Here is a 17,107-nt window from a genome sequence, read left to right as displayed (position 1 = left end):
AAAACTCCAGGAAATTGGAGCATACCTACTGCATGGGTTCAGTACAACCCAGACATCCAGAAGCACAAAGCAGCTAGTGAAAGGCCTGGCTGTCTAAGCAGGTATTGCCTGTGGCATGTCTTGAGTCTAGCATCACCCTTTCACACAGTCCCCACTGTCTGCACTAAGCTCTAAATATTTGTCCTGGGTGACTTACTTAAATGGTGGAAAGGGGTTTTTAACATAGAATGATTTCTTGTGGATGATTGTAAAAGGTGTATTGAAGGTCTTAGAGAATGTAGCAAGTGGGCCTTGAGTAAAGATACAATACTACTTGCAGTGACAGGCCTGTACAGTTTAGTGTGGCTTCATAGCTATCTCCTCACTTAAGAGACTGTGAATTGGGACTTTACTCAAGTAAAGTACAGTTTACTGTACAGTTTAGTGTGGCTTCATAGCTATCTCCTCACTTAAGAGACTGTGAATTGGGACTTGCTTGTCATCTCACCTTTTAAAGTATGTGAAGTTATTGATTTCTATTCCTTTATGCTCCTAGGAAAGGGTAGAAGGATTCCCGCATTAGCATGACCAATTGGTCATGCCGAGAAACTATGTTAAAACTGTAAGTTCTCGGCTGAGTGCGGTGGCTCATGCCTGTAATCCTAGCACTTTGGGAGGTCGAGGCGGGCAGATTGCCTGAGCTCAGGAGTTCGAGACCAGTCTGGGCCACATGGTGAAACCCTGTCTCTACTAAAATACAAAAAATTAGCCGGGCGTGGCGGCGTGTGCCTGTAGTCCCAGCTACTTGGGAGGCTGAGGTAGGAGAATTGCTTGAACCCGGGAGGCAGAGGTTGCAGTGCGCTAAGATCGCACTGCTGCCTTCCAGCCTGGGCCACAGAGCAAGACTCTGTCTCCATAAAAAATAAAAAAAATAAAAACTAAAAAAAACTGTAAGTTCTGTAAGTACTTCTAACCCAAGATTTGTACTGTAGTGCACCTCAATTCTTGTCAGTGTTGTGAACTTATAAACCAATGATTATTTAACAGGAATACCCAGACCTAAAATAAAGTAAAGTATATGTTGACCAACTAGAGTTAATAGTGTGGTCAAAATTTTAGTTTTTTGAAAAAAAAATGTATTTGCGGCATTTCTTCTCTTTAAAATAAAAATGATTTTTGAGGGATTACTTTTTAAACTATGAAGATTACTTTTAAAGTACTTTTAAAGCATGAAAATTTGAGACTATAACAGGCTGACCTTATAATTAGGTAAATAATTCATATTTATTGAATCAAAAGTATATGAACAGACTTAGAAGCAGTTTTGGCCAAAGTACCCACTCTTTTTATAATACAGATAGCCAAGCAAGGTGGCTCACACCTGTAATCCCAGCACTTTGGGAGGCTGAGGCAGGAGGATCTCTTTAGGTCAAGAGTTCAAGATCAGCCTGGCCAACATAGCGAGATCTTGTATCTACAAAAAATTAAATAAATAAATAATGAAATGAATAACATTGGGTGAATTTTATAATGTAAAAATGGTTCTTTGGTAAATGACCATACTAATTCCTTCTTTCTCTTTCTCTGTCTAGGGAGAACTCAACAGAGGCAAAAGCAGTAGATTCTAACAATCAGTCGAAGTCCCCACTGGAGAAGTTTATGGTCAAACTGTGTACTCATCATCAAAAGCAATTCATTCGTGTTCTGAACGACCTGTATACTGAATCTCAACCAGGCACTGAGGACCTGCAGCCTTCTGATTCTGGAGCAATGGATGTATCCACTTGCAATGCTGGCTGTGCCCAGCTCAGCACCAAACATAAAGAAAAAGATGCTCTGTGTCTTGATATGAAGTCTTCTGCTTCTGTAGATTTGTTCGTAGACTCGTCAGACTCTCACAGCCCTTTACACTTGACGGAACAGACCCCGAAGGAGCCTCCTCCTGAGATAAACCCTGTAGATGGAAGAGAGAATGCCTTGACTGTTGTCCAGAAAGATTCCTCTGAACTTCCAACCACTAAACCGAATTCTATTAATAGCAGTTCAGTGGATAGTTTCACTCCGGGATACCTCACTGCATCTAATTCTTCCTCAGTGAACTTCCACCACATCCCTAAAAACTTGGAGGGGCAAACCACTGGACAGGAGCAAGACACAAATGTGAACATATGTGAGGATGGTAAAGACCATATGCAGAGTTCAGCTTTAGTAGAAAGTCTAATTACCATAAAAATGGCAGCTGAGAATAGTGAGGAGGGCAATACCTGTATTATTCCTCAAAGAAATTCGTTCAGGGCTTTATCAGAAGAGGCTTGGGACTCAGGGTTTATGGGGAACTCATCTAGAACTGCTGACAAAGAGAATACTTTACAGTGTCCAAAAACACCTATGCGCCAGGACTTAGAGGCAAATGAACAAGATGCAAGGCCAAAGCAAGAGAACCATCTTCACTCGCTGGGAAGAAATAAGGTGGGTTACCATTTACATCCCAGTGATAAGGGCCAATTTGATCATTCCAAAGATGGTTGGTTAGGCCCTGGCCCTATGCCAACTGTACACAAAGCAGCAAATGGACACTCAAGAACCAAGATGATATCAACCTCTATTAAGACAGCTCGGAAAAGTAAAAGGGCATCAGGGCTGAGGATAAATGATTATGATAACCAGTGTGATGTTGTTTATATCAGTCAACCAATAACAGAATGCCACTTTGAGAATCAAAAATCAATATTATCTTCTCGGAAAACAGCCAGAAAGAGTACTCGGGGATACTTTTTCAATGGTGACTGTTGTGAACTGCCAACTGTTCGTACACTGGCCAGAAATTTACACTCCCAGGAAAAAGCAAGCTGCTCAGCACTGGCATCAGAGGCAGTTTTCACTCCTAAGCAGACCCTTACAATTTCAGCCCCTAGACATACAGTAGATGTGCAGCTTCCCAGAGAAGACAACCCTGAAGAACCTAGCAAGGAAATAACCTCTCACGAGGAAGGAGGTGGAGACGTTTCACCTGGAAAAGAACCTCAAGAGCCTGAGGTTTGCCCCACAAAGATGAAGCCGAGTCTGAGCAGCTCCCCCAGGTCAGAGGAAACGACAGCCTCCAGCCTGGGGTGGCCTCTCCCCGCTCACCTTCCTGAAGAGGACCTGCCAGAAGGTGGCCCCACAGTCTCAGCTCCCACAGCAAGTGGGATGTCTTCTGAACACGACCAACCACCACTTGCACTGTTGGATACGGAGGAGATGAGTGTACCCCAGGACTGTCACCTGCTTCCCTCCACTGAAAGCTTTTCTGGGGGAGGCAGTGAAGATGTCATTTCTAGGCCTCATTCTCCTCCTGAAACAGTCAGTAGAGAAGAAAGTCCTCAGTGCTCAGAAAATCAGAGTTCCCCAGTGGACTTGGAGCCCCCCATGAGTCTGGGAAAGGCTGAGGACGACCAAAGCATCAGTGCTGAGGTTGAGTCTGGAGACACCCAGGAGCTAGATGTCAACCCACTCTTGAAGGAAAGCAGGACTTTTACTGATGAAAACCCCAGTGGAACTGAGGAAAGTGAGGTAGCAGGTGGTACAGGAAAATTAGAGGGAGAGGATGATGATGTAAAATGCCTGTCAGAAAAAGACACGTGTGATCCAAGCATTGACTCACTCGAAGAGAATTTAGACAAGAAGAAAAAAGGTAAAAAATTTCCTGAGGCCTCTGATAGGTGCCTAAGAAGTCAACTTTTGGATTCTTCCTCTGCTGACAGATGCCTAAGAAATCAAAGTTCAAATTCTTCCTCAGCTTGTCTTGAAATCAAAGTTCCTAAAAATCCTAGTGCAAAACGTTCAAAAAAAGAAGGGCACCCTGGTGGGACAACACCTGAGGGCCTTCCACCTGACAGTTTCCACACGGAAGCTCTGGAGGACACAGAAAAGCCAAGTGTCAGTGAACACTCCCCTGAGAAAGATGCCGAGCAGGAGGGCGAAGGAGGGGGGATCATCACCAGGCAGACTTTGAAAAACATGCTGGTCAAAGAAGTCAAGGAGTTAGGAGGAGAGATTTTCCCCAGCAGGGACCCCATAAGCACAGCTGGACAGCCACTGCCTGGAGAGAGATTGGAAATCTATGTTCAGTCTAAAATGGATGAGAAGAATGCTCATATCCCCTCAGAAAGTATTCCTTGTAAGAGGGACCCAGAACAGGCAAAAGAAGAGCCAGGGCATATTCCCACACAGCATGTGGAGAAGGCTGTAAATGAGGTAGACAACGAAAACACCCAGCAGAAAGATGATGACAGTGATGCCCCATGCAGCTCTCTTGGGTTGTCAAGTAGTGGAAGTGGTGATGCTGCTAGGCCACCAAAATCGGTGCCAAGGCCTAAAAGACTGACCTCTTCAACCTACAACCTAAGACACACTCATTCTCTGGGCTCCTTGGATGCTTCAAAAGTGACTTCAGAGAAGGAAGCTGCACAAGTAAGCCCCACAATGCCAAAGGAAAATGGAGCTTCAGAGAGTGGAGACCCCCTAGATGAGGATGATGTTGACACCGTGGTAGATGAACAGCCAAAGTTTATGGAATGGTGTGCTGAGGAGGAGAACCAAGAGCTCATTGCCAACTTCAATGCCCAGTACATGAAAGTTCAGAAGGGCTGGATCCAGTTGGAGAAAGAAGGACAGCCAACACCAAGAGCAAGGAACAAATCAGATAAACTGAAAGAGATTTGGAAAAGCAAGAAAAGGTCACGGAAATGTAGGGGTTCATTGGAGGGTCAGAAGTTTTCTCCTGTTCAGATGCTTTTTATGACAAACTTTAAATTATCTAATGTTTGTAAATGGTTCTTAGAGACAACTGAAACCCGGTCTCTAGTCATTGTGAAGAAGCTCAATACTCGCCTTCCAGGAGACGTGCCCCCTGTCAAGCATCCTCTTCAGAAATACTCTCCTTCCAGCCTATATCCCAGTTCACTACAGGCTGAGCGCTTGAAAAAGCACTTGAAGAAATTTCCTGGAGCTACCCCTGCTAGGAATAATTGGAAAACGCAGAAGCTCTGGGCTAAATTTCGAGAGAATCCTGATCAAGTGGAGCCAGAGGATGGCAGTGATGTCAGCCCCAGCCCTAATTCTGAAGACAGCATAGAGGAAGTCAAGGAAGATAAAAACAGCCATCCTCCAGCAAACCTGCCCACTCCAGCCAGTACCCGGATTCTTAGAAAATATTCCAATATTCGAGGAAAGCTCAGAGCCCAGCAACGTTTGATCAAGAATGAGAAAATGGAATGCCCAGATGGTCTGGCTGTGGAAAGTAAGCCAAGTCGTAAGAGCGTATGCATCAACCCTCTGATGTCCCCCAAGCTTGCCCTGCAAGTGGATGTAGATGGGTTTCCTGTTAAGCCCAAGAGTACTGAAGGAATGAAGGGACGGAAAGGGAAGCAGGTGTCTGAAATCTTGCCTAAAGCAGAAGTTCAGAGTAAACGCAAGAGAACAGAAGGCAGCAGCCCTCCAGATGGTAAGAACAAGGGGCCTGCGGTGAAAGCCAGCAAAGAAAAGCATGCCGATGGAGTCACCAAAACCCCTGCTGCCAAGAGGCCAGCTGCAAGGGACAGAAGCAGCCAACCCCCCAAAAAGACATCTTTGAAAGAGAATAAAGTGAAGATCCCTAAAAAGTCCGCTGGGAAGAGCTGCCCTCCCTCCAGGAAAGAAAAAGAGAATACAAACAAAAGGCCTTCCCAGTCTATTGCCTCGGAAACACTGACGAAACCTGCAAAACAGAAGGGGGCCAGTGAATCCTCTTCAAGGCCTCAGAAAGCCACGAATAGGAAGCAGAGTAGTGGAAAGACTCGGGCCAGACCCTCAACGAAAACCCCAGAGAGCAGTGCAGCTCAGAGAAAGCGAAAGCTGAAGGCAAAGCTGGACTCTTCGCATGGCAAACGGAGGCGGCTGGATGCAAAGTGATTGGAAAGATGGTAGCCAAGAGTAAAACTGTTCTATAGAAGTAACCTTTTATTTTGCATTAACTAAATCTGCTTTTATAAGCTTATCAAGCCTTTCAAATTTACAGTTAATGGAGAACACCGTAATTTGAGATGTCCGAAAATGCATCTCACATGGAGAAGGGAACTTGCAGAGTCCTTCTCTGAGGCTAAGGGAAGTTATATATTATATTCTGGTTGTTCCTTGGGTTTTAAACTTGGAACCAAGCAGTTTTCGTTTTTAAAAGTACAGTGCCTTATTTATCCTTTTTGTTTTTAAATTTACAAAAGCTAAAAAGCTGATCTATGTGATTAAAGGCTTGTATTTTATACTTGATGCACAAGCACTTGTACTGTAGCCGAGAAGACCACCATCATGCACATAAAAGGAGCTTTTCAGCAGCCACCCTGCAGCATCTGCCCACGAACAGATGCCCCTCTTTGCAAACCCCAGCAGTGAACTTCCCTCTCTGTCTTGTTTGTTTGTTTAGATGATGTTTGAAAGCTAAACCAAATCATTTTTATGGTATGCAGAGGATTTATAATTATAAAAGATTACTATTTCTGTTACCCCCCTTTTTAAAAAGATCATATTCATTGTTGGTCCCTCCTCTCACCTTTGATGTTTTGTCATTTGAGAGCATGTATTCTAAATTTTGTGCCCATGGGACGAGAGATATGTCACAAGTGTTAATTTTGTTTATAACCTCTAAAACATCATTTGCATCCCCAAACTGTATTGCTAATTCTCACCATCTTCTTCATTTCTGGTCTTGCTAGCACTCCTGCAAGGCTTCCATCCTACTTTGGGAGGGAAAAGTCTAGGATTTTTTTTTTTTCCATCTTGTAGCTGTAATTTGATGATTAGGATGAAAATGACTCTTCTTATTTTCTTTCTTACCGAGAGTACTTCCATATTCAAAGAAAGCCAAACTTATTATTTCCAGTAATAGAAAGGTTTAAGAATGTGTATGTCCATGTGTGTTTGGGTGCATTTGCATGTGGTTATCAGCCACACATGTCTCCCAATCCCAATTTTACAGTAAAATTCTTTCTTCCCCATGCAATGTGCTTGGGTGTCCCTGAGTTGAGTAATTAGCAAAGGACAGGTGGTTTAAAAGTAGCCCAGTGTCTCTGTGAGCAGCCCCAGTACCACTTTGGTACCAGACTCAGATCTAAAACAGCATAGAATTATGTAAAGGTTAGAGCAGCCTTGCAGTTAAAGGAAGCAACTCCAACATCTGTGGGGAGCCCACACACCCCCTACACCCAGAGCTGATGTTTAGCTGTATGCTCCAATGTGAATGTACTTGTTGGAGTAGATATTCATTCTGATTGATTAACACCATCCTAGTAGTTAAATGCTTGTAGTATCCCTCCTGCCATGTCATGTCAGGCTCTGTTCCGTGTCTCAGAAGTGAGAACCACCATGTTTTAATGACTTCGTTTGCCTTTCCCAGGTGAAGCCTGAGATTGGCGCATTGGCTTCAACCTAGTGCCTATGACTTTGCTCCATGATTACAACGCAGCATGTACTTGACTTTTCCATTGGGCCACTCTGCAAAAAAAGGCTTGGTTGTTGAAGCCTCATCCAGCTTCCTTAACCTGTTCTGTCACCAAAATCGGCTTGTGTGGACAGCTGCTGCCCTGTCCTTTTTATTTAAAAATTTTCCATTTAGGTTGTTTCAGATCTCTTTAGATAAGCCCAGATGGACTTTTTCCTGAAAATCATGATAATACAGGCCTTCTACCCATTCTGGTAAAGGTTTGCTGTATATCATGGAAACTTCTGATGATTGGATAAAACTGGAGAAAAGTATTTGATTGGTGAGAAATTTAGAATTGTGTTGAATTTCATAGCTAGAGAAGCTTACTATCTTATGAAGCCCTGACTGTTTTTCATATCTTCTCTGTCTGATGAGTCTTTTTTTTTTTTTTTCTGGTATCTTTGACTTGGGCCATTCAAGAGCTGCCTATATTAATGAAACTGCTGAGTGTGTATGTTGGCAACTCTTTCTCAGCATTAAGTTGCACAGAGGCATTAATGTGTTTTGAATAGGTTCATTTAATCTTAAATGGTTTTAAGGTTTTAAAAATATCTTTTCATATAGTTGTCACTGGATATTGTTTTTGTGGTGACTTAAACAGCTGATGTTTGCCAATGTCAGGCATGCTGATTCCTGTACAGAGGAGGTGCCCCCTTGGCTGCATACAGACTACCTTGTAAGGTGCTTGGATTAGGTTAGGGAGAGGTGTAAGGTAGTGAGTGGGTGGAACTTTTCCAGTTCCAAGTTTGTAATTCATTCCATTCGTTTTCTAAGTTCTTTTTCATTTTTAAAAACTCACTTACAGATAATAGCCTTCTTTCCCATTCTAGGCTGTGTGTGAGAAAAGGTGTTAATGTGTATGTATGTATTTTATATACCTAACAATGCAATGGATCATCTTTAAAATCAACTTATACTTTATAATAAGGACATTTAAATAGACCGAGAGTCTACATAATTATGACACTTAAAAGTTTAGAATGTTTATATTTGTTGAATCTCACTTTTGCTGATTCAGTTAATTTTGTTAATAGAAGAAAGAAAACAGCAAAACCTGAGGGCCAATCCTGAAAGGCCCTTTGATAGCTACAGCAGGTACTGGCAAAGCAGCTTCCCAGACACCTCCAGGCTCAGGCGTGGGATTGACTCAAGTCTGTTATTGTTTTCTGTCATTGCAGAAACCTTCTTCCCAGAGCCATCTTCAAGAATGGCTTACCACCAAATGCAAAAGCAGTCCATCTCACATTCCGATTCCAAATCAGAAAGGAAATTCTGCTCCTGGGTGTACACTTGGTGAAATGACAGTCCCAGTCTTGGGGCTGAAGTTGATGACCAAAGGACACTGGTATTCTCTGAGTTTCTGGAGAAGCTGGAAGATGTCTGGGAAGCAATCCCTGAAGCTGCCACAGCTCCCCTAGAGGAGGCCCCTCTTTAGGATACCCATCTTCTATCCCATGAGACTCCCTGCTATAGATGGACACGCAGGAGACCACTCCCTCACTTGGGGTTCTGAGCCTCACCCCAGCACTTCCTCAGACAGGTAACAATCTTGCAGCACATCAGGAAGGTTGCGATCCTTTGTTCTGCTCCTGAGGCTTCCTTCATAGGAATGCTATTAATGTCTGTAAGTCACCAGTCGCTAGCCCCTTGGATTCCTTGTTAAAGACTTCTATGCAGCCTTATCTAAAACAATAATCTTAGGCTGTGAGTCTCCTGCTGTATTGTTCCTAAAATTGTATGGGTAGAAGAGGCGCCCTTAGTCCCTTTACATACGTGGTGCTTTCTAATGGGATCTTCTATGTATCACATACTATGCAGGTGAATTTCTCACTGTTAAGATAGGTCATCAGTAGAAGGCATCACTTTAAGATAGTTACTTTGAATTGAGGTTTGACCTCTTTTCCTGCTTTGTAATGGGTTCGGTGGTGAGGGTGGGAGCTGTCATTCACATTTATGGGCAGCATTCCTGTTGATTAGTGGACCTAAGAGTCAAATAGGAAAATATAGCTTGCTGTGTGATACAAGCTGGAGATGCTGTAGTGTTACTATCGGCAGGTTCTGTGCGGGCTGCCTTTCGGATTCCAGATGATCTGTCAAGGGTCTGCAAACTGGTCTGGTCACTTGTTTGTGTAAATAAAATGTGTTTGGAATATAGCCACACCTATTTTCTTATGTACTGCCTGCGGCTGCTTTCACACTGCAAGAGCAGAGTTGAGTAGCTGCAGCAGAGACCCGTGTGGCCCTTACAGCCTAAGATACTATCTGGACCTTCAGAAAACATCACTGACCCTGCTTGAGAAAGTCATCCTTTTCAGGAACAAATATTCTTGATTTTCCTTCTCTCTTCTGCCCTTTTCTCTCTGTTCCTCTTTACTTCCTGTTTTCCTTGTCTCAATTTTGTTTTCTTTTACTCCTCTATAGTTGTCTTGCTACAAAGAAGACATGTTATATTGATATGCACTACTGTCCCCTTAAACTTGAGCAACCGTAGCATTCCATCTTTCTTTAAAAAAACCCATCACAGTAGCCAAAATAAGGCCATCTTACCCTATGGAGCCAGAACCCATTAGCAAATAGGGATTCAGAGTTCTAAAATTATGTGGCCGGGGCCTCTCATTTCACTCACACAGAACTGACTCTGGCTTTGTTTCTTCTTTATTAAAGTAAACCAAGATGTTGTTTCTGGTAAAATTAGTTGAGACTACTTTAGTTGGATGTCACATTTAGATGTGGAAAACGTTTTTTCACAGAGTAGAAACAAAGTCTGATCACAAACCCAAGCATTGTTTATTCTCACATATTTTGTTCAGCTTTTAGGAAAATAAAAATGTGTTGGCACTGATACCTTCTCAGTCACGTGCTTTCAAAATAATTTTATTAAAGGTAAGCCAACAAATAAAACATAGAGGCTTTTGAAGTGCTTTAATAATGATTTTAAAAATTGGAGTTATAACCAGAGTATGACTGAAAAACTATTAAAGTCTTCCTCCTTCTCCAAAAACTCAAGGATAAGGGGATATATCTTTTTTTTTTTTTTAAATAGAGACGAGGTTACGCTGTGTTGCCCAGGCTGATCTCAAACTCCTGGCCTCAAGCAGTGCTCCCACCTCAGCCTCCCAAAGGATTACAAGTGTGAGCCACCGCACCAACACAAGTATAAGTTTCTTTGCTGTTTTTTTTTTTTAAATGTGATTCAATGTCTTGTCAGTGAAAAATTTTTGTCAGTGGCCCCAAATCACTGATTGTTTTAGTTGTTTTGAAACAGACAATTATCATTTTGAATTCTTAGTATTACTTTGATGTCTTACTATGACTTGATATCCACTGAAATACTGGAATTTTTTTTAAGTATAAAATCAATTTGTGTAAGGCAGTCTTCATATCCTAGCAGTAAGTGCTCTTCCCCATGCTTGCTCTCAAATCCTTTTCAGGGGAAAAATAAAAAGATTATTGTATTTAAAATGAGCAGAATTGTGGAAGGGCCTTCCCCCCACCCCCTCCAGACAGGGTCTCAGTCTGTCGCCCCAGGTTGGAGTGCAATGGGCGTATGGTCTTATCTATTAGGGTATATAGTTTAAAAGTGTAGTTTTTTAAAAGTATAGTCATCTTCATTTTTATGACGCCCACTGCAGCCTTCATCTCCCAGGCTCAAAGAGATTTTCACACCTCAGCCTCCTGAGTAGCTGGGACTACAGGTGCATGCCACCACACCTAACTAATTTTTTTTTTCCAGTTTTAGCAGAGATGAGGTCTCGCTGTGTTGCCCAGACTGGGAAGTCTTTTGAGGCAGCCTTCAATATAATTCATCCTTTGAAACCTCAGAACAGAGTCCTGTATTCTACAATGGATGGATTGGAAGACTTGAAGACCCAGCCTCTTTCCTTTATAGATAATCAGACTCGGGCAGAAACTCAGAGCTCTCAGGGCTTTGCTGTGCTGTGCCGTGTCATGCCGTCCTGGAGCCCGGGGAACCACCCTGAGCACTTTGTGGAGTGTGTCCTTGCTCAGGCTTTTGCCTTGGGATTGAACCGAGGCTGGTCAGTTCCTTCCACTTACCTCCTCTCTGTCTGATCTTCCTTTTCCCAGAGCCTCAGTGCTTGATGCTCAGTGCTCAGGAGATGTCCTTTGCTCCGTTGTTCAGAGGGGCAGTTGTGTGGTTATGCTGCCGGGTGAGCACAGACACACATCCTTTCTCCCCTGGCTGGGGCCATCCCACACGGGGTGCTCAGTATGCATGCCTCACGAAAGCATAGACTGTCCATTTACAAAAAATCAGGTACTCACGGTATTACAATATGCCAGGGGTTGGACAAATGGATTTTTTACCCTTTTTTAAAGGGTTGTGTAAAAAAAAAAAAAAAAAGCAACTATATGTGGCCCACATAGCCTAAAATATTTACTTCCTGACTCTTGTATAAAAGCTCTACTGATCCTTGCAATAGTCATTAAAGATCAAATTGTGTAGACAGGCAGAACTTTTTTTTTTTTCATATAGTCCAACATTTTTTCATACAGTCCAGCAATTCTTTTAGATTTTAGAGTAGCTTGCCTGTGCATCTCAGTACACAGCTGCTGTTACAGATTATTCCTGAATAATGCTTTTGCATTAAGAAAAATTATCCCCCTTTGCCAGTTGTCTACTTGTTAATGAATTGTGGGCATGTGATCATATCTATTAGGGTATATAGTTAAAACTAAAAATGCAGTCTTTAAAAGTACAGTCTTCATTTTTATGAATCAGAGTGAACTTGACTGTGGTAGACATTCCATTAACAGCAGTTCAGCACAAACAAGTTACTCATGAACTGAAAGCCAAGAACAGTGCCTCTCCCTGAAAGTATGCGATGTGTTGGTTTTACCCCTAGAACGCTTCATTTCTCTTTTGTATCATATACTTGAAGGTTTCTCACTCTTCAAGCTCTGGTTGTGATATACGAACATAAATGCCTGGTGTTTGCCTGTTTGACTTCCGAGTGCAGACCACACATTCTCTTAAAACCACCAGCATGTCTGTGGCATCTTGTCAAGACACCAGCAGCTTTAGACAGAACAAGTTCAGGGCTCTCCAGTCCAACCTGAGCCACCTGCTGGTTCTGAGGAGCCATCCTTGGCACCTTGCCCTTCCTCCTCCTGCCTCTGCTTATGCCGCCAGCTCCCTTCCAGGAGGCATATTCTCTGGGACAGTCCCCCACTTGCCCAGTGCAGCCCTGAACACAAATTTGTCACATTAGAAGCATTTTTATCTCAAAACTCTGTTTTTCCTCTAGTATTTAGTTGTTGGGTTTAAATGCTATTCAATTTATCAACTTTTTTTTACCCCAGTTTTCTATGATCTGCACCTCATAGTTGTCTTGTAGCTAAAGCTGCAGTATTTGGGAGCTAATTTTTGGGAAAGAGACTATACAAACAAGATTTGCATAATTTTGTATATTTATACCACAGGTAGGGATTATTTTTAGAGCCACTATAGCTTAAGGTTATTGATTTCACTAGTGTGGTTTCTGCATTCTAAATAGTTCTCGGAGACTGTTAGTAACTGGTTTCAAATACATATATATAATATTTATACACACCACTGTGGAATTTATTTCACTGTGTAAATAGTGATATTTTCCTGTTCAAATGCTTCTATAGAAAGTATTTATTTTAACAAGAAAATTAACTGTCAAAAGGGCTTTCCAAAAAGTGTTCTTTCTAGCCACCCATCCTCCCCAGCTACCATGCTCAACCATTGAGTCCCCAAACAACAGTGAAAGCAGAAAGGTGTGGCCTTGAAACCTTCACTGTATTTGGGCAGATGCAACAGAAGCGCATCTCCCCACTGTCACCCCATCCCACAACAAAGTGGGACTCCCATCGTGGGTATGGCTGTGCCAGCATGGCATCGGGCGTGCCCCACGCAGTCTACTTCTTGCATGCACAGTTGGTACATTCAGCTGTACACTCAACAGCCTGTACAGGAAAATGAGCCTTAGTTGTAGCCCCAAGGAAACCCAAACCCATGCCTGTGAGATATGGAGAAACCACTGGTTGCCTAGAGAAAGCATTAAGGTGTATTTCTAGTTCCTCTCTCGTGTTGGTGAAAGACACTGTTCACACTCTCATTAATCATGGGAGATAAGCATGTTATCTTCTGCACCTTGACTATGCTTGTGAGCACCTGGCTCTTCTCTTCCTCCTCCTCCCCTGCCTGTCTCAGTGTGCATCTGTGCAGATGTGGGCCAGCCCCCCTGTAACCAGTGGTTACAGAATGATATCATCTGTTCTAAGATGTGGTCAGCTTTACTTCTCAGGAGTCCTGTCCTACAATTCAGAGCACCCCTGGATGGGATGGAACCAGTGCTTTATGATCATGTTCCTCTTCCCTGTGCCCTGTCCTTGGGCACCTCCATGTAAGTCATGATCCTCATTGTGCAGGGCTGGCTGGACTGAGAATTGCAACTCCAGGACAGCAGGGAGCTTTGGGACTAGGCACGCAGGGGTTTTGTCCATTTGAACCATAATTTGCATATTTTCTTATGGCCTCCCTTTGTCTTTTCTAAACGAATGAGGCAGACACTTGAACAGTAATGCTGGAGAATGTTTTTTTTAAAAGACTTTGTAAGCAAATCTGATTTTAAGATGAAATGTGAATGAGAAACTAGGTGCCAGGGAATTTAGCACTGAACTAGACAGTCAGAACTTTTTTAACTTTGCAGGAAGAAATAAATTTTGCTCTCGTCTAAATGTTCACAAGAAGTAATGTTGTAAATAGTTTTCTAAAAATATTTATTACCTGTGCTGTATACAAATTCATGTTTTGAGTGATGTTGGTTTGCATCGTAGTATTATAGAATATATTTTGAGCAGTGGACTTCCTTTCATAACACAGTTCACACATGGAGAAAGAACAAAAACCAGCAGGTTGAGAGCTGTTTGGGGCGTTTGATCTGTAATGTTACATCAAATCTAAGCTTTAACTGCCCCCTCTTCTCATCTGGTTATATTATATATATATATATATATACACACACACACACACACACAGGTGTATGATAAACTGGTCAGTGGTCAGTACCCAGATCTGCAGAGCAGATTTCCAGGTGTTCTTTCTGATGTGTTGCCCATAAGCAATAAGATCTTAGGTAATAACATTTATTCCGGGGCCCACACTGGCCCTTGTCTCAGAGGATAGGGTGGGGGTAGAACAGCTCTTGCTAAGACCTCTTGCCTTTGCCAGAGAGGTTGCTATACTTGAATTTTTGCTTCTGTTTGTCTGCACGCTCCTTCATGTCATAGAACTGTAGCAATGGATGAGAAATCTGCCAGCACCAGACACATCAAATCTGGGTGTGTAGATTGAAAAATTTGCAATTTTTCATGAATTTGTAGAGTTTCCAGAATCTAGTTGAGGCAAAGCTCATTTGGCTGTAGAGTAAATGTAAGACTTGTTACAATAGAAATTTAAGTGGCCAGTTCAATGTCCTTTGGCTATATTTGACCTACCATTAAAAGCTAGCCCATTTCATATAAGCATCTTCTGTGCCTGGGCTTGAAATGTCTAAAGCTGCCTTCGTGTCTGGGATTACACCATGTAGGTCAGTATAAAGAGGGCAGTCACTCCTCCATTTTTCCCAGCGTGTCCAGTTCAGCAGATTTCTAAAGCTGTTAAGCAGCCTCTCTTTTTGACCGTCCTAAACTTTGTGAAAATAAATACCCCACACCCAGATAACCATTAATAGAAGTAATGTAGTTTTTTAGGCTTTTGGAATATGTCTTCTCTTTTGTATTTATGATGGTGTTTGGAATTTTTCACTAGTGTTTTTTTAGATTGAAGTGGGTGCATTAGGATAAAACTTTCCCTTGCTGATCCTGAAGGCAAGCAAGAGGAAAGAAATTGACCTGTATTGTATCACTGGGGAGGTGACTACTTCTTGTGGTGGTAGGGGGTGGGGGGAATGGGGCATTGTAGGTTATGTGGGGGTACAATAGAATTCTGGCCTGAGGCTCCCCAAGTCTTATTACGTTGTATGAAAAATCCCCTTATTAGCCTCATTTAATCTCAATAGAAGCCTGCTGTTTACCCTCAGGGAACAAGTAGTTTTCAAAATTGAGCTCCTCCAAGGTCATTGGCCAATACTGTGTGCAAGCATTGGTCATCTTTGTAAACTCATGGCATTATTTCCCCGTATGCATTATAATACTAAGAAATTCATCCCCAACCTGTATGAAAAGCACAGCCCAGGGCCCTAATTGAGGCTAGCGTGAATGCCTTTGAGGGGCCAGGGGGCCATAGGAGGCCCATGCAATTTAACTGAAGCTCAGGTGCCACGTTGGATTTTTATTCTTATTAGGCCGCAACCCTTCTGAATGAGTTTAGGGCAGGGGCTGCTGATCCGGCTGTGGATTCAGGGAGCTCTAAAATGAATCTCTACCGTTCCTTTAAAGGTCTTTCTGGTTCCTCCCAGTGTTGTCATTGCCGAGGTCGATCTCGTAGTTGTTCAGTTGTGCTCTTTTTGCTGTCTTGTGAGTCTTAGCCAGTGATCCAGCTGCCCAAGGACAGGGCCTCCAGAGGGCCTAGCACCGTCCTGGTACCAAGCGTGTGCTCCCGGCCTGTGTGACAGTGTCTTTCCAGAGCAGTGAAATGAGAAATTCTGCAAGTGGCAACCCAGAAGATCAGTGTGTATCTCTTGGGCCTGGATTTCTACTATGTTAGTGAGTGTAGGAATATACTGTGTCTTTAATGGATGAAAATTCAATGTATGCTGTGAATTTGTTGGTTTGAAACATTGAAATTTTTCATTAGACAATGTTTACATACCTCACCTGAAGAACCTTTGAGAGTGTATATATAAAATTTAAAAATATATTAAGTTGCTTTAAAACAATATGTATAGCTATAAAAGTTGGAGTTATTTTAACTTTGAATATGTACCAAGTCTCTTAAATATTGAAATCTTGTAGACTTCTTGTGCTTCTGTGTTTTGCTTTCCTATCAGGCCATGTAGGAAACTGTGTTCTTGTTATTGGTAGAGGGGCCCTCACTGAAATCCAAGCTTGGAAGGATTTCCTGTGTTGTTTCCGATTCTCTTGTTTGGTTTTGAGGGATGGGGTGTGGAGCCAGAGGATGTGTGGGAGGGGTTTCTCTAACATTGACATCTATTCCATGAGCTTTTCCAAGGCGCTTATTTTATGGCAGCGTATTAAACTTCTTTGATATTCAAGTGTGTCTGTGTAGTCACTGAAGAGGGCATAGAATGCCTTGGAGCCGGTCATTCAACTTGCAGCCTAAGGCAAAATTGATGAGTTGCCAGAAGGAACCACAAAGCAATACTTCCACCAAGTGTCAGGGCTTAGAGAAGCCTTGTTTGCTAATGTCAGTAATACATCATTTTGTGAGTTCTGCCTAACTTCAGGGAAAAGAAAAGACAGTGGAGGAATCCTTGAGATTCCCATGGCAGGGTTGGAAAGGTGCCAGTATTTCATCCTGAGGGACAGGGAGCAATGAAGGGCAAGCTCCTGACCTCAGGCTAGCCACTGAGGAGTGTGCAGGCCACAGGCCAGGGCTGCCCAGCTCTCAACGCCTTTGTTGGAGTATGGCAGAAAAAGTCCTTCCATTTGCTAGCCTCATGAGTTTTTTCATTGTATTCTTTC

General features: G+C 42.7%; 1 protein-coding gene across 10 annotated transcripts in view; it reads left to right on the top strand.

Moving 5' to 3' along the window:
• Positions 1-16,677, top strand: part of LCOR (ligand dependent nuclear receptor corepressor) — a 165,747-nt gene extending 149,070 nt beyond the window's left edge. For all 10 annotated transcript variants that reach the window (XM_031652141.1, XM_031652140.1, XM_031652144.1 and 7 more), the window contains one exon: positions 1,572-16,677. In XM_031652141.1, the coding sequence (XP_031508001.1) occupies positions 1,572-5,910 (4,339 nt within the window). In that variant the 3' untranslated portion in view covers positions 5,911-16,677. The remainder of the gene's footprint in view (positions 1-1,571) is intronic.
• The last annotated feature ends 430 nt before the right edge of the window (positions 16,678-17,107 follow it).

Source organism: Papio anubis, chromosome 11, assembly GCF_008728515.1.
Source record: "Papio anubis isolate 15944 chromosome 11, Panubis1.0, whole genome shotgun sequence".
NCBI classification, from domain to species: Eukaryota; Metazoa; Chordata; class Mammalia; order Primates; family Cercopithecidae; genus Papio; species Papio anubis.
Note: the sequence above shows the minus strand (reverse complement) of the source record. Positions and strands in the feature narration are given on the sequence as shown.